The sequence below is a fragment of the Heptranchias perlo genome, chromosome 7 (assembly GCF_035084215.1).
Source record: "Heptranchias perlo isolate sHepPer1 chromosome 7, sHepPer1.hap1, whole genome shotgun sequence".
Classification (NCBI taxonomy): domain Eukaryota; kingdom Metazoa; phylum Chordata; class Chondrichthyes; order Hexanchiformes; family Hexanchidae; genus Heptranchias; species Heptranchias perlo.
In genome coordinates, this window is record NC_090331.1 from 49,416,882 (window position 1) to 49,439,021 (window position 22,140).

At 43.9% G+C, this 22,140-nt stretch overlaps 1 protein-coding gene across 1 annotated transcript in view; it reads right to left on the bottom strand.

Moving 5' to 3' along the window:
* The window catches only part of gorasp2 (golgi reassembly stacking protein 2), a 44,422-nt gene that overhangs the window by 19,167 nt on the left and 3,115 nt on the right, over positions 1-22,140 (bottom strand). The window contains exon 2 of the mRNA XM_067987484.1: positions 584-664. Coding sequence (XP_067843585.1) covers positions 584-664 — 81 coding nt within the window. The remainder of the gene's footprint in view (positions 1-583; positions 665-22,140) is intronic.

Genomic DNA, 22,140 nt, shown 5'->3' on the forward strand with positions numbered 1-22,140 from the left:
GTTGCTTGATTCTGCATCACCTTGTAGGACACTTGTCACATGGCCTCTGCAAAGTGTTTATGAAGTTCATATAGACTACATATTCCAGCAGATCACAAACCTAACACCCACTGTACTCTCCTGCTAACCCACCATCTGAATATAGTTCCAGAAAGAACCACTTTAGAAGACCAGTGAGACTGCTTGGGATGCAAAGCACACATTTGCATCAATACACAAAAGATAATTGAAGCATTCGTACCAATGCACAATGCTATGCATTAAAATACACCACTTTTGGTCAATCATTTCCAATTACAATTTTCAAAAAAACCCAGCAAAAGCAAGACTTTTATTACATATCTGAATGGCTAATACGTTAACCATGTGTTGGAGCTTCTAAATCCTTAGGTCTGGTATTAAAACCTCATGAAAACTAGAAGCTAGGTTTAAAATAAAAAGACACGCACACACGCACATGCACCAGCAAAATGTATTGGGATAAAAATATATGAAATTGAAAAGTAATCTGTATAAGTTCAGTAGCAAAATTGTAACTCAATCTTTAAAAGAAACCATAGCTGGAGAAAATTAAACTGCTTACCAATCTTGTATTGCCAATGGAAACAACAAAATCAAAGAATGGCTCCAATCCAGCCCTGTGGCCAGGAGAATTTTCTTGAACCTGAAAGCAGAAGATAAAGTAATACTTTTTAAAACTTATGAAACATTTTATATTAAATATTTAATAGTACTGCAAAGAGGTTTCAGCACATTCCTGGTGTTCATCCAAGTATACAACAAATCACAACACACCACCTCAAAATTAAGGTTGGAGAACCTCAAGGCAACAGGAGCAAGTAAGAACCAGCTTGCACAAAGAGATTCTTGCATACAGGAGCACGCTGAAAGAGCTAGACTACAGCCTAGAGGGCAGCCAGCCTGCTCCCAGTGAACTTTGTAGTTAACCACCAGCAGGTATGAATGATTGCTGGATGAGATTCCCCCTTCCAATTTTCCCTCCTCCAGGTAGGGAATTGCTGCAGTCTCTGCTCAGCAGAGTGCGAGGTGAATCTCGGCCTGTTCCTCACTCACTCCCCTACAGCACCCGCAGGCAGCGCTTTGGGACCACCCATGTGCTTCCCAACTTTTTTGACTGCTCTGACATAATCCAAGTTGTCTCAGCTGCCACAGAGCAATTTACTGGTGTCTGATTTGGGAGTACAGTGGGATGCAGAGACTCGCACAGAGACACAACCAGCAGAATTGCTCAGGAAATCAGCTACTTCAAAATGCTGCTCCATTTCAGCATCATGCTGTGCTCCCGACTCCGAACGTGGCAGTGCGCTGCTAACCTCTGAACTTAGAGGTCTCTGAATATTGGATTGGCCCCACTCAGATGGAGCCTAAATCACTCTAAACTAGGAGGCAGCTGGCCAGCACAGAATTCTCAAAGACTTGCCTCCTCATTAGGCAAGATGAACATTGAAGAATACACCACAAAGGTCAGCAAATTAACCCTAAGACCAAGGTGCAATGTAAGATGTCAAGATGTTAATCTCTTTCCTCCCTTCTCCCCCCCCGACGTCCCAATGAAAGACCACCTCTTAACCCAGGGATACCAACACATGCAAAAATCTCCAACCCTCCACGTGATCCAGGAAGCCACATGGACATTATGCTGTAAATCAAGTCATGAACAATTCACATAATTTGTTCATTACTTGCCTTTCGTCATCAAAACAACTGCACTTTGCACTTGTTTTCGCATCCAAATGAGAAGTATTCAGACAGAGCGAGCGGGCGCGCGGAGACAGAGCAGACAGACAGACCTTGAGACCTTGCTATACGCAAACTGGCTGCTCCATTTCCCTACATTACATCAGTGATTACACTTCAAGAAGTACTTCGGGACATCTTGAGGTTATGATAGACGCTATATAAATGCAAGTTCAAGAGAAGGAGAGAAGGAAAAGAAAAGAAAAAGCAAGCAAAATAAACTTTGTTATTGCCATTCTCTGTATTTCCAGGGTAGTAATACTGGTTTTGCACACACGATGGGATTTTTAGTGCTTAAATGTACATCAGTCACAATGTTCATCGAAACCTTGACAAAGTTTGTATAACGTCTTTCCTCATATTGGCAGATAGCGGAAAATATGGATATCATCGCTTCCTGGCTTGCACTCATCTGGTTCACTTGGGCCAACTCGTGGTCTGAAGAAAAATAAATCATTTTTTCTAATGAATCCCAGATTTTTCAGTTGGTTTCCACAAGGTGGGATGGGGAGGCCTCTACTAGAAGTAGTATGGCTTGTTTTGATTTTTTTCATATAAAGGGTATGGAATTCACAAATAGAACATCTGTTTTACTGCCCAAATTGGTCTGGGCCTCAAGCATGAGGTGGGTTTGAGTCGATTCAGAATGTTTAGAGTTCATAATAAAATCTATCTGGTAGAGTCAACATACAAATCCAGCCACATTTGAATCTAAATTGCTATCAGTTTGCTTTATTAAACTGTTTACACACTGACCAATTTAAAGGAACAGCCCCTATATCAATAGGTGTTAAGACTTGACTCAGTGGTAGCACTCACCCTTGAATCAGAAGGTCATGGGTTCAAGCCCCACTCCAGACATTTGAGCACATAATCTAGGCTGACACTTCAATGCAGTACTGAGGGAGTGCTACATTGTCAAGAGGCACTCTCTTTTGGATGAGACATTAAACCAAAGCCCCGTCTGTCCTCTCAGGTGGGCGTAAGAAATCATCAACTGCTGTTGGTAGGATCTTGCTGTGTGCAAACTGACTGCTGCGTTTCCATACATTATATCAGTGACTATACATCAAGTACTTAATTGTCTGTCAAGCGCTTTGAGGCATCTTGATGTCATGAAACGTACTATGTAAATGCAACTTCTTTCTTTAATCTAAATCAAACAAAAAAAAAGCTCACTTTTGTCCTACCTGCATTGTCCCATTCTCCTATTACCCACGCTCGCCAACCTTCAATGGCTTTCATTAACACATCAGGAATACTGTACCAGAACTACTGCTACTTTACATATTTGTATTTAATGGTAAGATAAACAAATTTGAGACAAATAATAATGCAAATCAGGAATTTTCATACAAGTCTTTGGCAGATTTTGCACTAGCCATTTTGCTGCAAAATTTGAACCATCACAAATGTTTTGATTTTCAATAGCAACAGTGAAAGGCAGCCTGCCAAAAAGTTTAAAAACCACTTCTTAACTTTTTACCCCCAGAAAATGATCCAATTTACAGAATGTGCAATATTGTACTGCTTCAATTATAATATGCAACCCATATTAGACAAGTATTCAGAAAAAAAGTGTGGTATCCGTATACAATATCACACCCCCACCTCCCACTACTTCTAACTTTGAAATTGCTAAAGGAATATTTGGCCAAACATCCTTGAAAGAGCTGCATTGCATTGGGGAACATTAAGGTTAAGCATGCCGAAGTACGTGGCAATTGAACTGCTGAGCACGAATTTCAGGTGAATTAAGCAAAAGTGCAACTCTGTTGAGGTGCCAAAAGACCCTGAAGGGCTGTTACTTTTTAGCATTTCACCAGATATTTATTTGGTACTAGATCACAAGTTAGCCCTCACATTCTACAAACTGGAGTGTGACTTTATATGCACAATATCTGGCAATATGGTTTTGCCCAAGAATTGAACAGAAACCCTTATTATAACAAACCCTCTCATGTTCTTTTAGTCTTTGGACAGTAGAAGAATAAACACCAAAGCATGTAACTTAGGCTGTAAACTACAAATGTTAATCATTTTTACTAAAAAGTACAAATTAAACAGTGGCTGAAAGCCATTATAGCAGATTTCAATTGATTACAGAACTTCCAACTTGCAGCTCCTATACACAAAAATATCAGAAGCCACACATGTTACAAAATTCCTTAATACCAGCAAACCTGGACTAGCATCTGTAATACAAACTGACACCCAAGATTTTGTCATGGAGTCTTCATTTATCTGTCTCGACTAAACCAGAAGAACAATGAACTGGGAGAAAGTCGTGACACAAATTCAGAAAAGGTAGGTCTCAGAACAGTCTGCCCAAAGTGGACTTCTGAAGATGTCAGGGCTCTCTTTCCTTAGAAATCTGTCTTAAGCCTTTCATCTATTCCCAGGACAAAGCCAAGCCGAGTACACTGGAACCAGGGATCCATGATATGACAAACAATCACATCTGATTTTGCTCCGTCTCCTGCAGCCATGTAAACAATATTAAGTGATTCTGTCACCTTGGTAAAATGAAGTCAGCTACCCATCTACGTGACTTAGAAGCGTCATTTTTTTATACCAGTAATTTGTTCTCTCCATGTTGGAGAGAACAAGTCAGCAGAGAGATCCAGACTTGAGATTCTCTCTCAAATTCAAAATGACCAGCTACATCTCCTAAGTTATTAAAAATATAGAATTTATGATTTCACTTATAGCAGAGCTCCCTACTCATCATACAGCATTCTGTGAAAAAGGCAGCCAGCACAAAAGCTTGCCAGAGTTGAAGGAAAGTTTGCCAACGTGGATCAATGAGAGGCAGCAAAAAGACACAGGAAATTAACAAAGTCGGAGTTAAAGCAGTATTAGTGAAAAAAGTTCAAACATCTTAAAAAGCATCCAACGGATTGGGGAGGTGGGGGGAGAAATTGATTGCTATGGCTGCATGCCCAATTAAGCGACATACTAGCAGAAACTTCCCTTTATCTTCAAAGGAAAACCTAGCCAGTTTAAACAATTCACAAAGAATTTCGAACGGTCTTTTTTTTTTACTCGAAACATTGTTCAGACTCCATTCACATTGAACATGCCATACAAGTATCATTGCTGCAATAATTGATTTATCAGTACCATGAAATGTCATGATTTAGTGTACTGCTCAAATGCATGTTGGATGAAACGAGTGGGCAAATTCATCAAGACTGCACTCCAAAGCAGAGCCTCACTAGACAGGAGCACAGGTCAGAGAAGTAGGGCTATATTGTTATAGACCTACTTCACCTTACACTCCCATCTTGTAAGCTCCATGCCAAGAGTACAACCTCCCAGATTATGATTTCAAATGACCTTCCTACATTATATTTAAAAAGGAAAATGCTAGCCTAAGTATAATTTCTGAGGACCATTCATGCAAGAGTATATCCTAACAGAGAACTGGTCAAGGCCATGAAGCTAAAGTCTAAAGGTTACTAGACCTGCTACTCTGTTTAATATTAACATTCTCTACTTGGCCTGAATTCATACAGGTGCCACTGAATACTCATGGTTAAGAAAGAACTACAAAAAATCTCAGAAGTCATGTTTTAGAGTTCCAAACCAAGCTATCTAAACAGGACAGTTTCCCTTGTCCAATATTTAGTGCAAACTGTCCATCCATAGGGACATGCAGTGCTTACCTATATCCAGAGAGCTTAGTTACAGGTTGCCACATCTAAGATTTAGGGACAGGCAAGTATGCACAGAGGTACTGTTGCAGTTCAACCAACTAACAGGAGGAGGAGGCTCTGTGAACATCCTCATCCTCAATGATGGCAGAGTCCAGCATGCGAGTGCAAAAGACAAGGCTGAAGCATTTGCAACCATCTTCAGCCAGAAGTGCCGAGTGGATGATCCATCTCGGCCTCCACCCGATATCTCCACCATCACAAAAGCCAGTCTTCAGCCAATTTGATTCACTCCACTTGATATCAAGAATCGGCTGAGTGCACTGGATACAGCATAGGCTATGGGCCCTGACAACATCACGGCAGTAGCGCTGAAGACTTGAGCTCCAGAATTAGCCGTGCCTCTAGCCAAGCTGTTCCAGTACAGCTACAACACTGGCGTCTACCCAACAATGTGGAAAATTGCCCAGGTATGTCCTGTCCACAAAAAGCAGGACAAATCCAATCCGGCCAATTACCGCCCCATCAGTCTACTTTCAATCATCAGCAAAGTGATGGACGGTGTCGTCGACAGTGCTTTCAAGCGGCACTTACTCACCAATAACCTGCTCACCGATGCTCAGTTTGGGTTCCGCCAGGACCACTCTGCTCCAGACCTCATTACAGCCTTGGTCCAAACATGGACAAAAGAGCTGAATTCCAGAGGTGAGGTGAGAGTGACTGCCCTTGACATCAAGGCAGCATTTGACCGAGTGTGGCACCAAGGAGCCCTAGTAAAATTGAAGTCAATAGGAATCAGGGGAAAACTCTCCAGTGGCTGGAGTCATAAGGAAGATAGTGGTTGTTGGAGGCCAATCATCTCAGCCCCAGCACATTGCTGCAGGAGTTCCTCAGGGCAGTATCCTAGGCCAAACCATCTTCAGCTGCTTCATCAATAACCTTCCCTCCATCATAAGGTCAGAAATGGGGATGTTCGCTGATGATTGCACAGTGTTCAGTTCCATTCGCAACCCCTCAGATAATGAAGCAGTCCGTGCCCGCATGCAGCAAGACCTGGACAACATTCAGGCTTGGGCTGATAAGTGGCAAGTAACATTCGCGCCAGACAAGTGCCAGGCAATGACCATCTCCAACAAGAGAGAGTCTAACCACCTCCCCTTAACATTCAACGGCATTACCATCGCTGAATCTCCCACCATCAACATTCTGGGGGTCACCATTGACCAGAAACTTAACTGGACCAGCCACATAAATACTGTGGCTACAAAAGCAGGTCAGAGGCTGGGTATTGTGCGGCGAGTGACTCACCTCCTGACTCCCCAAAGCCTTTCCACCATCTACAAGCCACAAGTCAGGAGTGTGATGGAATACTCTCCACTTGCCTGGATGAGTGCAGCTCCAACAACACAAGAAGCTCAACACCATCCAGGACAAAGCAGCCCACTTGATCGGCACCCCATCCACCACCCTAAACATTCACTCCCTTCACCACCGGCGCACCGTGGCTGCAGTGTGTATCATGATGCACTGCAGCAACCCGCCAAGGCTTCTTAGACGGCAACCCCCAAACCCGCGACCTCTACCACCTGGAAGGACAAGGGCAGCAGGCACATGAGAATACCACCACATGGACCTTCCCCTCCAAGTCACACACCACCCAGACTTCGAAATATATCACCGTTCCTCCATCATCGCTGGGTCAAAATCCTGGAACTCTCTACCTAACAGCACTCTGGGAGAACCTTGACCACATGGACTGCAGCGGCTCCAGAAGGCTGCTCACCAAAACCTTCTCAATGGCAATTAGAGATGGGCAATAAATGCTGGCCTTTCCAGTGACGCCCACGTCCCATGAATGAATAAAGAAAAAACTAAAATCATGGAGCTTACAAGTGCAGCACTGGTGAGTTTCTTACTGCTTTCCCAGCCAAGACCACTCTACCAGTTAGGGTGTTGTCTTGCAGGATTATCTGAAGCTGAGTGGGAAGAATCCAAGCCCTAGTGACAGTTCTACTGTTCCAGGTTCCATGAGTGAGCCAGACTAGACGGTCAATTATCAAGTGCACTGGGGTATTGCAAACCTGCCTGGCTCAGGTATCAGAGTACAAAGTCTGCCACTCACTTCTGGCTTTGAACTTCCACTTTGGAGCCACCTCATTTCCAAAAGTCCCCTGCTTTTCTCCAACCACTCCCAAGTACTGGTTGATCATTAGACAACTGACAACCACAGGTTTGAACCCTCGCTGGGAGGACAGCAGGTAGCAGGAGTTCATCGCAAGCAGCAGAGCTAACCATAAAATATGTGACTGCATTGCAACTATTTGGACCACATCATGGGCAAAGACCAGGTAAATGGTGCTTCTACCAGTTAGAGGTACAGACCTTTAAGCAGCACTAGTTTGCCTTTCTGCAACCAGTCATGATAAGCACTAAATCCCAGGTAAATGATTATGCACTCTCATATCTGGTCCCCAGGTTATCACTTTCCTGTGATGAAGGTTGCTCTGTGATTGAAATGTAATAATTAGATGAACAATGGAGCAGTTAACTTCATTGCTGGAAACCATGTGTAAACTCTGACTCTGGAGGGAACTACCCATTGGATACTGGATACATGGACAGCATAGGATCCACAGATTGTGAATCCTTCAATAAATGCTGCATATCTAATTGATGGCAATGAAGACAATGTTCTGTAGGAAAGAGGCACGCCTCAGCATAACCAGGTAGATGAAGTTATGATGTGGACACCAAACTCGACTATATTGATTTACATGCTCCGTTTGACAAAGCTGATGATTCTGAATTCTATAAGTATTGTAAAAAAAAATTGGCAATATTTTCCACCTTTTTATTTTACACTTCTTGTTGTAGTTATAGTGACAATTAATGTGTTGCACTTGAAGCCATTTAATAAAGATTGGTTTCACTGACCCCCTCCTAGTCTCTTGCAAACAGCTTTCATTTTATTATCTATGTATAATATGCCCATTTCGACAGTATTCTAAGAGCAGGAAAAGTGGATATATGTGAAAATTTATGGAAATATTCTTCCCCAAAACTAGAAGTTCAATATTGTGCTATCAGCTCTGGCATTCAATGACAACAATTTGTATTTATACAGAGCCTTTAACATAGAAAAACATCTCAAGACGTTTCACTGGGGTCTGAGGAAAACAGACACTGAGCGAAAGGAGGAGAGATTAGGAGGGGTAACCAAAAGTTTGGTCCAAGAGGTGAGTTTTAAGGAGGGTCTTCAAAGGGAAGAGAGGTGGAAGGGTTTAGGGAGGGAGCTCCATAGAATGGAATGCAGGCACCGAAGACGCAGCCAGAATGAAAGTGGGGGTGAGGGGTGATGGAACAAGAGTCAGAAGAATGGAGAGTTTGGAGGTGGAGGTTGCAGGGCTGGAGAAGATTACAAAGATGGTGAAAATAGGGTGAGACCATGAAGGATTTAAAGTCAAGGAGAAGATTTTAAACTTGAGGAATTGGAGACTGGCAACCAATGTGGGTCAACATATACAGGGTGATGAGCAAGAAGGACTTGGTGCCTTTCCTAACCTACATTGGTCCAGGCTCAGCTCTTGCTTGAAGGAATACAGTGAATCAGCATTCACTATACGAGCCAGCAACCTGTTTCACAGGTCCACTATTGTCTGGGAAAAGAACCACCTAACATCCAACTTAATTCTACCTTTACATAACTTGTAAGCATGACCCCGGTCCTCCCTAACCTAGCAAGTGATTGGTCTACATAAACACAATCTAGCCCCTTCACTATTTTATAAACCTTGATCAAATCACCCCAAAGTCTATGCTTTTCTAGAGAACCAGCACATTAAGCTTATCTGTGTAACTAACATGTTTTAAACTGCAAATTAATCTTGTGGTCCTCCGCTGCACCCTTTCCAAAGCCTCAGTATCAACTACATGAGGAGACCAAAACTGGACACACTATTCTACCTGAGGCCTAACCAAAGTCTTGTACAAGAACAAAATGGTATGCTTTTATTTTATAAGTGAATTGTAATGTCAATACACCCTAGAACTCTGTTCGTTTTAGCTATAGCTTCATGGCATTAGTCATGAATCTGAAGAGATCGATGCAGTAAAATACCCATCTCTCTTTTTTTCACCACTGGCTTTAATTATTTTCCCTGTAGGATATACATATGTTTAGCCTCTGACCTGCCCATGCGCGTATTACTACACTTTTCTAGGTTAAACATCATTTACTAAACATGGATCCAATCCCCCCCAGCAAGTCTAGATCTCTCGTAGCAGTTGAGCATCCTCTACAGTTCTAACTCTTGCACATATCTTGACGATCAAGGGGGGGGCGGAAAAATGAACATACTACTTTCTGGGTGAAAACTGCTTCCCCCAACTTCAGAATTTTTAACTCATAGTATCAAAATGTAAATCACACAAGAGGAAAGATGAAAGACTACAAGAGATGCCACAGTCATATGCAGTTGAAAGAACTGCACAGAACCAAATCTGGAGCTTCCCAGAAATTATTACAGGAAATCTTGCAATTTAGCAAATCTGTCAATTATTTCTAATCATTAACCAAATGTTTTGAAGTCAAGGAATTCATAACAACTTGCATTTATATAGCACCTTTAATGTAGTAAAACGTCCGAAAGCACTTCACAGGAGTGACTGTCAAACAAAATTTGACACCGAGCCACATAAGGAAATATTAGGACAGGTGACCAAAAGCTTGATCAAAGAGATAGGTTTTAAGCAGCATCTTATAAAGAGGAGAGGGATTGAGAGGCAGAGGGGTTTAGGGTGGGAATTCCAGAGCCTAGGGCCCAGGGAGCTGAAGGCATGACCGCCAATGGTGGAGCGATTAAAATCGGGGATGCGCAAGAGGCAAGAATTGGAGATCACAGATCGCAGAGGGTTGTAGGAAGTTAGAGAGATAGGGAGGCGCGAGGCCATGGCGGGATTTGAAAACAAGGACGAGAATTAAAGGGTGTGTTCCTGGACCAGGAGCCAATGTAGGTCAGCAAGCACAGGGATGAGGGGTGAACAGGACTTGAAGCGAGTTAGGATATGAACAGCAGAGTTTTGGATGAGCTCAAGTTTATGGAGGGTGGAAGATGGGAGGCCAGCCAGGAGAGCGTTGGAACAGTCGAGTCGAGAGGCGACAAAGGCACGGATGAGGGTTTCAGCAGCAGATGAGCTGAGGCTGGGGCAGAGACGAATGATATTACGGAGGTGGAAATAGGTGGTCTTGGTGATGGAGCGGATATGTGGTCGGAAACTCATCTCAGGGTCAAATAGGATGCCAAGGTTGCGAACGGTCTGGTTCAGCCTCAGAGAGTAGCCAGGAAGAGGGATGGAGTCGGTGGCTAGGGGACGGAGTTTATGGCGAGGACTGAAGACAATTGGCTTCTGTCTTCCAAATATTTAGTTGGAGGACATTTTTGCTCATCCAGTACCGAATGTTGGACAAGCAGTGTGACAAATCAGACAGTGGAGGGGGTCAAGGGAGTTGGTGGTGAGGTAGAGCTGGGTGTCGTCAGTGTACATGTGGAACCTGACATCGTGTTTTCAGATGATGTTGCTGAGGGGCAGCATGTAGATGAGTAATAGGAGGGGGGCCAAGGATAGGTCCATGGGGGACTCGAGAGGCAACGGTGCAGGAGCAGAAAGAGAAACCATTGCAAGCGATTCTCTGGCTACGACTGGATAGATAAAAATGGAACCAGGCGAGTGCAGTCCCACCCAGCTAGACGGAGGAGGGGAGTTGGGGGAGGATGGTATGGTCAACCATGTCAAAGGCTGCAGACAGGTTGAGAAGGATGAGTAGGGATAGTTTACCACTGTCACATAGGATGTCATTTGTGACTTTGATAAAAGTCGTTTTAGTGCTGTGATGGGGCAGAAACCTGATTGGAGGGATTCAAACATGGAGTTGCGGGAAAGATGAGCACGGATATAGGAGACAACAACACATTCAAGGACTTGGGGGGGGGGTGCGGAGAGACAGTAAAACTGAAAACAATTGAACTTATGAATACTTCACCCATTTTCTATTTGTATGTACATCTAATGCTGTATATTGGGGCAAAATACAATGCAATAAAAAAAACAAATCAAGAGTTTAATGTTACTGACATGTTGAAGAGAAGAACCCATGACTCTGAAGTGAACTGCATACCATAACTATTCATATTTGGGAAAGGCTTATTACAATTCTGAACTTAACACAATTTCTGCTTCAGGTTCTGAGCCTGGCAGCATGCTACACAGGTAAAGTACTGTAATCTAGAATTTTTTTAATTCATGAGAAAAACGCATACTAAGAGTCATCATTTAGCACTTTAAGGCACACAAATTTCTATCAATGACGTACACTCTATTGTTCTGAACAATAGAAGATTACCACTGATCAGATTCTCACTACATGCAAACATCAATCTTTACAGCAATGTGTTGAAAACTGATTTTGCTCCCAAATAAAATGTACATTTATTCAAAGAAACATGCATTTTATTTTCTCAAATATTTCATCTAATTTCTCCTCCTTAACCCATTTCTCTGAAGGCAGGGACTCATACAGGAGTTTGCTTCACAAGGAGCAGTAGCACTCGACAGTTTGCTCACTTGACCATTCTTCACGTAAGCCTGTCCGCAACATTAACACTTCCAACATGGGTCACTGGACAGTGGTCAGATTGAGGATCCCTGCACAGTTTTTCATCCTCCCCAGCTTAAGACTGCTGCGTCCAACAATAAAAGCTCCCCCTCTTACTGGAGATAGACGGGGTCAAACCTCAGACAATTCATCTCTAAATGGTTCAGCAGCATCCCATGCAATTCCCTTAGCTGGACCATTCATAGCGGGAGGATTCTACCCTCCCGCTCTCCACCCAGGTATTTTTTTCCTATTCTCAAGTCGTTACTCTCTTGCAGGAGTCCAGATGTGACATAAACTGCTTCTAAAAGCACAGCTTAGCATAGCACTCAATGGCATCCCAACCTCTCAGGAACACTTCCAAACAAATCTACCTTCACCAACAGGTACCTCAGAACAGTAGAACAATTTCCTGATAAAATATTTGTATTTAATTTAGCATCTTAATATGTCAAAATGTCTCAAGGTGCTTCCACTATGGAACACTTTTGAAATGTTACGTAGGCACACTACTAACCAACACGTCCAAATTGCCTTTGTGTCCAACAGACATTTGATTAACTTCAACTCAATCAATTGATCCAGTGGCCAACAAGTTGCTTATTTTAAACATAAAAGTTCAATTTTAAAATTTAATTACTTCCACTTCTTTAGTTCACTCTGTGTTTTAATATTAGAACACGTTATATTCCTAATCACCCTCAATATTATGATGATGGATACATACCCACAATGTTATTACTGATTCGTTTTTTTCAGATGCTGACTGACCTGTGCATTACCACCATTTTCTGTTTTAATTTCACTGGCTAAAAAATGGGCTTTGAAAAGTTTTTTTTTAATATAAAAAAGGTGGAAAGATGAAGAGTTTAAGGAGAGAGTTGCACAAGCAGGGCCAGGGCAGCTGATGAGTCTGCCACCAATGGTGGAGCAAAAGGAGGGATAAAGCAAACAAGGCTAGAGTCAGATAAGCAGAGCATATGGAAGGGGATAAAGAGCTGGAGTAGAAGGAATTTATGTATGACGGCAAGAATGTTAAATTTAATGCTTTGAAGTACAGAGAGTTAATGTGAGGACAGTGGTGAATGGTGACCAGGCCCATACAGGTCAGGATACAGGGGGCAGAATTTTGGACATGTTGGAGTTTTTAAAGCATGGAAGATGGAGGGTGGTGGAGTAACCAGTAAGAACACCATTATTGTAATAGAGTGTGGAGGTGTGTTTTTTTATTATTCGTTCATGGGATGTGGGCGTTTCTGGCGAGGCCAGCATTTATTACCCATCCCTAATTGCCCTTGAGAAGGTGGTGGTGAGCTGCCTTCTTGAACCGCTGCAGTCCGTGTGGTGAAGGTTCTCCCACAGTGCTGTTAGGAAGGGAGTTCCAGGATTTTGACCCAGCGACCATGAAGGAATGGTGATATATTTCCAAGTCGGGATGGTGTGTGACTTGGAGGGGGACGTGCAGGTGGTGTTGTTCCCATGTACCTGCTGCCCTTGTCCTTCTAAGTGGTAGAGGTCGCGGGGTTTGGGAGTTGCTGCAGTGCATCCTGTGGATGGTACACACTGCAGCCATTGTGTGCCGGTGGTGAAGGGAGTGAATATTTAGGGTGGTGGATGGGGTGCCAATCAAGCAGGCTGCTTTGTCCTGGATGGTATCGAGCTTCTTGAGTGTTGTTGGAGCTGCGTTCTTCCAGGCAACTGGAGAGTGTTCCATCACACTCCTGACTTGTGCCTTGTAGATGGTGGAAAGGCTTTGGGGAGTCAGGAGGTGAGTCACTTGCTGCACAATACCCAGCCTCTGACCTGCTTTTGTAGCCACAGTATTTATGTGGCTGGTCCAGTTAAGTTGCTGGTCAATGGTGACCCCCAGGATGTTGATGGTGGGGGAATTCGGCGATGGTAATGCCGTTGAATGTCAAGGGGGGGGGGGGGGGGGGGGTGGTTAGACTCTCTCTTGTTGGAGATGGTCATTGCCTGGCATTTGTCTGGCGCGAATGTTACTTGCCACTTATCAGCCCAAGCCTGGATGTTGTCCAGGTCTAGCTGCATATGGGCACGGACTGCTTCATTATCTGAGGGGTTGCGAATGGAACTGAACACTGTGCAATCATCAGCGAACATCCCCATTTCTGACCTTATGATGGAGGGAAGGTCATTGATGAAGCAGCTGAAGATGGTTGGGCCTAGGACACTGCCCTGAGGAACTCCTGCAGCAATGTCCTGGGGCTGAGATGATTGACCTCCAACAACCACTACCATCTTCCTTTGTGCTAGGTATGACTCCAGCCACTGGAGAGCTTTCCCCCTGATTCCCATTGACTTCAATTTTACTAGGGCTCCTTGGTGCCACACTCGGTCAAATGCTGCCTTGATGTCAAGGGCAGTCACTCTCACCTCACTTTTGAAATTCAGCTCTTTTGTCCATGTTTGGACCAAGGCTATAATGAGGTCTGGAGCCGAGTGGTCCTGGCGGAACCCAAACTGAGCATCAGTGAGCAGGTTATTGGTGAGTAAGTGTCGCTTGATAGCGCTGTTGACGACACCTTCCATCACTTTGCTGATGATTCAGAGTAGACTGATGGGGCGGTAATTGGCCGGATTGGATTTGTCCTGCTTTTTGTGGACAGGACATAGCTGGGCAAATTTCCACATTGTCGGGTAGATGCCAGTGTTGTAGCTGTACTGGAACAGTTTGGCTAGAGACGCGGCTAGTTCTGGAGCACGTCTTCAGCACTACAGCCGGGATGTTGTCAGGGCCCATAGCGTTTGCTGTATTCACTCAGCCGTTTCTTGATATCATGGTGTATAAGGGATTCAGCAGCAGAGGGGCTTAGGTTGTGGCAAAGGCACTTCGTGCTGCGGAGATGGAAATACGTAGTCTTGATGCTGGATAGGATGTGGGATTGAAGCTCAGCTCAGCATCAAAAAGAATGCCAGGGTAGTGCACTATCTGGTTTAGCCTGAGTGAGTCAACAGGAAGGGGTTTGGAGTCATTAATGAGGAACAAAGTTTGTGACAGTGTCTGATGATGATGGCTTTGGTCTTCCCAAACTTGAACTAAAGAAAGCCAAGGCTCATCCACAGCCTGATATTGGACAGTTATATGACAAGATGAATGCAGTGAAGGGAAATGGTGGAGAAGCAGAGCTGGATGTCATCAGTGTACATGTTGATGCTGAACCTATGCTGATGGATAATGTTGCCAAGGAGCAGCGTGTACAAAAGGAAGAGGAGGGGGCCATTATTGATCTTTGGGGGACCCCATGAAAAGCAATTGCTGAAGGTGGGAATGGAGCCATGCAAGGGCGGTGCCATGTAGCTGGACAAATGGAGGAGAGGTGATGGAGGAATATTGTGTGGTCAATCACGTGCGGTAAATCACTTAATCTAAGGCAAGTCATGGCAGCAGAGCTCGCACCTGTGAAATGCTCCTCCTGCTGTGTGGGAAGTCATGGACACTACCGGTGTCCCTGGCGACCATGTGTGCAGGAAGTGTGTCCAGCTGCAGCCACTGGCTAACCGCATTTCGGAGCTGGAGCTGCAGGTGGATTCACAGGAGCATCCACGATGCTGAGATTATCCTGGACAGCATATTCAGTGAGGTGGTCACACCATAGGTAAAGATTATGCAGGCAGAAAGGAAATGGGTGACCGCCAGGCAGAGTAAAAGGACTAGGCAGGCAGAGCAGAAGTCCCCTGGGGCCATCTCCCTCTCAAACAGATATTCCGCTTTGGATATTGTTGGGGGAGATGGCTTATCAGAGGAATGCAGCAAGAGCCAAGACCGTGGCACCACGAGTGATCCAGCTGCACAGGAGGGGAGGAAAAAGAATGGGAGAGCAATAGTGATAGGGGATTCCATCGTAAGGGGAACAGATAGGCATTTCTGCGGCCGCAGACGTGATTCCAGGAGGGTATGTTGCCTCCCTGGTGCTAGGGTCAAGGATGTCACAGAGCGGCTGCAGGGCATTCTGAAGGGGGAGGGTGAACAGCCAGAGGTCGTGGTCCATATCGGTACCAACGACATCGGTTAAAAAAAGGGATGAGGTCCTGCAAGCAGATTATAGGGAGCTAGGAAATAAATTAAAAAGCAGGACCTCTAAGGTAGTGATCTCAGGATTACTCCCAGTGCCACGTGCTAGCGAGAGCAGAAATAGGAGAACAAACCAGATGAATGCATGGCTTGAGACTTGGTGTAGGAGGGAGGGGTTTAAATTCCTGAGGCATTGGGACCGATTCTGGGAAAGGCGGGACCTGTACAAGCTGGACAGGTTGCACCCAAGCAGAACCGGGACCAATATTCTCGTGGGGGTATTTGCTAGTTCTGTTGGGGAGGGTTTAAACTAGTATGGCAGGGGTTTGGGAACCAAAGGGCAGGTACAGATAGAACAAATTCATACCAGGAAATGGGAAATAGAAAAGCAGTTAGTGACGTAGTTAGCAACTCAGAAAGGCAAAAGAAGCAAAGGTTAAATAGCGTTCAGCACAGGAATTTGACGGGATTAAAAGGGTATGTACTTCAATGCAAGGAGTATTACAAACAAAGCAGATGAGCTAAGGGCACAGACAGACACATGGCAGCATGATATCATTGCTATAACGGAAACCTGACTTAAAGAGGGGGATAATTGACAGCTCAATATCCCTGGATATAGAGTTTTCAGGCAGGATAGAGTGGGTGATAAAAAAGGAGGGGGGGGGGGGTAGCATTATTGGTTAAAGAATCAATTACAGTTGTGAGAAGGGATGATATGCTAAATGGAACATCAATCGAGACCATATTGGTTGAGCTAAGAAATAAAAATGGGGGCAGTCACACCACTAGGAGTGTACTATAGACCCCCGAATAGCGAAATAGAGCTAGAAGAACAAAAATGTAGGCAAATTTCTGAGTGCAAAAATAAGAGGGCAATAATAGTAGGGGACTTCAACTACCCTAACATCAACTGGGATTCAAACAGCATGAGAGGCACAGAGGGCGCAAAATTTTTGATCAGTGTCCAGGAGAACTTTTTTAGCCAGTACATGACAAGCCCAACAAGAGGGGATGCAATTCTAGATTTAGTCCTGGGGAATGAAGATGGGCAAGTGGGTGAAGTGACAGTGGGTGACCATATTGGGGATAGTGACCACAATTCAGTTAGTTTTAGCATTATTATGGAAAAGGACAGAGTTAAATCAGGAGTAAATGTTTTAAATTGGGGGGGGGGGGGGGGGGGGAAAAGAGGCAAATTTTACAGAACCAAGAGGTGATTTGGCAGAAGTGGACTGGACACAACTACTTGAGGAGAAATCAGTGGCAAGCCAGTGGGAAGCACTAAAAAGTGAAATTCTACAGGTACAATGCAGACACGTCCCCTCAAAGAAAAAGGGTGGTACTGCCAAATTTAGAGTCCCCTGGTTGTCTAGAAGTAGATGGGGCAAGATAAAGCAGAAAAGGCTTATGACTGTCACAGAAAACTAAATACTGCATAAAGCCTAGAGGAGTACAGAAAGTAAAGGGATGACGCAAAAAAGAAAATAAGGAAAGCAAAGAGAGGGCATGAAAAAATATTAGTTAGTAAGATTAAAGAAAACCCAAAGATGTTTTATCAGCACATTAAGAACAAGAGGATAGCTAAGGAAACGGTGGGACCTATCAGGGATGATAAGGGTAACTTGTGTGTAGAAGCAGAAGATGTGGGTAGGGTTTTAAATTTAATATTTTGTCTCTGTATTCACAAAGGAAAGGGATGATCTGGACGTAGTAGTTAAAGAGGAGAGGTGTGAAATATTGGATAAGGTAAACATAACGAGAGAGGAAGTACTAAAAGGACTGGAATCCTTGAAAGTTGATAAGTCATCAGGGCCAGATGGATTGTTTCCTAGGCTATTGAAGGAAGCCAGGGAGGAAAAAGCGGATGCTCTAAGGATCATTTTCCAATCCTCACTAGATACAGGGGCGGTACCGGAGGACTGGAAGACTGCAAACATAGCACCATTGTTTAAAAAGGGTACGAGGGAAAGGCCGAACAATTATAGGCCGGTCAGTCTTACCTCGGTGGTGGGCAAACGATTAGAATCAATACTAAGCGATAGGATAAACTGTCACTTGGAAAGGCATGGTTTAATCAGGGATAGTCAGCATGGGTTTGTTCAGGGAAGGTCATGCCTTACAAATCTGAGTAAATTCTTTGAGGAAGTGACAAGGAGGATTGATGAGGGTAGTGCAGTGGATGTTGTCTACATGGATTTTAGTAAGGCATTTGACAAGGTCCCACATGGCAGACTGTCAGAAAGGTAAAAGCCCATGGGATACAGGGAAATGTGGCAAATTGGATTCAAATTTGGCTCAGCAACAGGAAACAAAGGGTAAAAGTCGATGGATGTCTTTGCGAATGGAAATCGTTTCCAGTGGTGTGCCACAGGGCTCAGTGTTGGGTCCCTTGCTGTTTGTGGTATATATTAATGATTTGGACTTGAATGTAGGGGGCACGATTGGCAAATATGCAGACGACACAAAAATTGGCCGTGTAGTTGATAGTGAAGAGGATGACTGTCGACTCCAAAAAGATATCAATGGGTTGGTGGAGTGGGCGGAAAAGTGGCAAATAGAGTTCAACCCGGAGAAGTGTGAGGTAATGCACTTAGGGAGGGCAAACAGTAAAAGGGAATATGCAGTAAACGGGAATATATTGAGAGAGGTAGAGGAAGTGAGGGACCTTGGAGTGCATGTGCAGAGGTCCCTGAAGGTGGCAGTACAGGTCGATAAGATTCTGAAGAAGGCATACGGAATGCTCTCCGCTATTAGCCGAGGTATAGAATACAAAAGCAGGGATGTAATGATCGAACTGTATAAAATGCTGGTAAGGCCACAGCTGGAGTATTGTGCACAGTTCTGGTCACCATATTACAGGAAGGACATACTTGCTCCGAAGAGAGTGCAGAGAAGATTTACAAGAATGTTGCCAGGGCTTGAAAATTGCAGCTATGAGGAGAGATTGGATAGGCTGGGGTTGTTTTCCTTGGAACAGAGGAGGCTGAGGGGTGACTTGATTGAGGTGTACAAAATTATGAGGGGCCCAGACACAGTAGACTGGAAGTACCTGTTTCCCCTAGCGGAGAATTCAAAAACTAGAGGACATAGATTTGAGTTGATTAGCGGAAGGATTAGAGGGGACATGAGGAAAAACTTTTTTACCCAGAGGGTGGTGGGTGTATGGAATTCGCTGCCCGAATTGGTGGTAGAGGCAGGGACCCTCAACTCTTTTTAAAAGTACCTGGACCTGCACCTAAAGTGCTGTAAGCTGCAGGACTACGGGTGCTGGAAGGTGGGATTAGAATGGGCACCTGATTGTTCTTCGAGCCAGCGCGGATACGATGGGCCAAATGGCCCCCTTCTGTGCTGTATCTTTTCTATGGTTCTACGTCAAGACTATAGGGAGATGAAGGATGACAAGGATACGGCATCATGGTCACAGAGGATAGCATTTTTGACTTTAGCAACATCTGTTTCACTGCTGTGAGAAGGACAGTTGCCAACTTGGTGTGATTTGAACAGGGAGCTTTGGAAGAGATGGGAGACAACTACATGTAAAAGGACCTTGGAGGTAACAAATCTGCAGGGCTATAGGTGAATTAACGAAAACCACTGAATTATTTCAGTACAATCAATGGAGTGACACCAAAACAATTTTTACATTTGCTATGCTAACACAGATGCAGGAGTAATCCAACAAGGGAGGAAGACAGCTTACAAGTGAGGCTAGTGATCTTTTACAGCAGGACATCCATAGCAATCTCCATGATCTTTGTAACCTCCAGGACAAGCTTGATTTTACCACCAAGTTGCATGATTATTTAAAAAAATGGACTCATTTGCTGCCAAAAAATTTGGTTAAATTTGCCTTTTTAAGATAATAGAAATGTAAGCACGAGACCACTATACTGTATCCAATACTTGCAGTGCGCTACTGCTACTGATGCTCAAGTTTAAATTTCTGGTATCCTAAAAAGCACTTAATACTAATGTTGATAGCAGCAGAGTCATTATGCTAGCTCTCTACCAGCACAGAAGCACATTTCTGCAGAAATCAGCTCTTCCTACAGCCAGTATGATTTTCTCAATCCTACTCACAACTGTCATATGATTTTTTGGGCACATCTCCCTGTAACAAATCACTAGCTTTAGTCATAAGATACTAAACAAAATCCTTAAGACAAATTACTGCATGAACCTTATCTATTCATTTTTGAAAGAAAAATGTTTTTGAGCTCATTAATGTGAGGGACGTCAGTACTCCTGAAATTGAACACTTTTCCACTTCTAGCATCAATCATTCCCAGTCAGGTTGAGCACAGATGCAGTTCTTTTTACTCTTCTTGCAAAGTGTGCCTCAACCCTAGCCTCAAGAATACATCTTCTCCCAAAATGTCTTAACATTTTCTTTAAAATGGGACTCTTGCTATTAGAACACCATTTCAAATTAAAAGTCATAGAAAACTCAGGGCAACTTTAATAGCCCTTCTATTTATTTTTGATGATTATTCTTAATTCAATAACAAATGTTATTCTCATCCTTGCGGTTAAATTCCTTCATGGTCTTGCTGCTCCCCATCTCTTGGGCCTCTGCAAAACACCACTGAATATTTTTCTACATTAAAGGCGCTATATAGAATTCAAAAAGTAGTTGTTGATCATAATGATAAGAGTGGGGAACCTGGCTGCAAACAGTTAGCAAGCAAGTAAGTCAGTGTTTGTCTCTTTAGTACTGGTCCTTGCCACTGAAATTGTAGAAGCATTTATTGAGTTGTTGCAAAAGTCCGTGGACTTGCTAAATTCCTGCATGTGCTGTAAACGAGGCTTAGCGACAGGTCAGTGAACTTGTGTTGAGATGATGGACAGAAGCTTCAAATTTCCCACTACCACAAAAGCAGATGGGCATCATGGATGAATGAAATACCAATATAGTATAGAATAAAATAATCCAAATTATTAGTAGAAGTGGTCACTAACCCAGGACGTTTCAGAGATTGCCATTTCAATCTTTCAGGTTAATTCAGTTTCTTTACACAATTATACTCAACAGCTTCTCCATGCCAGTTCCTCAATTGATATTATCTATGGTTTAAACTGCTCAATAAAAAAAAAACTAAAATGGTCAGAGAAAAAAATAATATATTGTAGTTTTATTTTTCTAAATGGTAATAATGAGCCCCCTTTTAATGTAAAACAGTAGCAACATTGCCAATAGGTAGAGCATGGTTGTGACTGGCAAGACCGAAGACACTGTCTTTGGTTCCCCCCGCAAACTCCGTTCTCCAGCCGCCGCCTCCATCCCTCTCCCTGGCCACTGTGAGGCTGAACCAGACCTTTCACAACCGTGCCATCCTATTTGGCCCTGAGATGAGCTTCCGACCACATAGCCACTCATCACCAAGACCGCCTACATCCACCTCCATAACATCGCCCGTCTCCGCCCCTGCCTCAGCTCATCTGCTGAAACCCTCATCGATACTTTTATTACCTCCAGACTGGACTATTCCAATGCTCTCCTGACTGGCCTCCCATCTTCCACCCTCCATAAACTTGAGCTCATCCAAATCTGGATGAGCTCAAGTACTGGGTCAAAATCCTGGAACTCCCTACCTAATAGCACTGTGGGAGAAACGTCACCACACGGACTGCAGCGGTTCAAGGAGGCGGCTCACCACCACCTTCTCAAGGGCAATTAAGGATGGGCCATAAATGCTGGCCTTGCCAGCAACGTCCACATCCCACGAACAAATAAAAAAAATCTCTGCTGCTCGTATCCTAACTTGTACCAGGTTCCGTTCTCCCATCACCCCTGTGCTCGCTGACCTACATTGGTTCCCGATGCGGGAACGCCTCGATTTTAAAATTCTCATCCTTGTTTTCAAATCCCTCCATGGCCTCACCCCTCCCTATCTCTGTAACCTCCTCCAGCCCTACAGCACTCCGATTTATGCCTGTTGCGCATCCCTGATTTTAATTGCTCCACCATTGGTGGCCGTGCCTTCAGCTAACTAAGCCCTAAGCTCTGGAATTCCCTCGCTAACCCTCTCCAGCTCTCT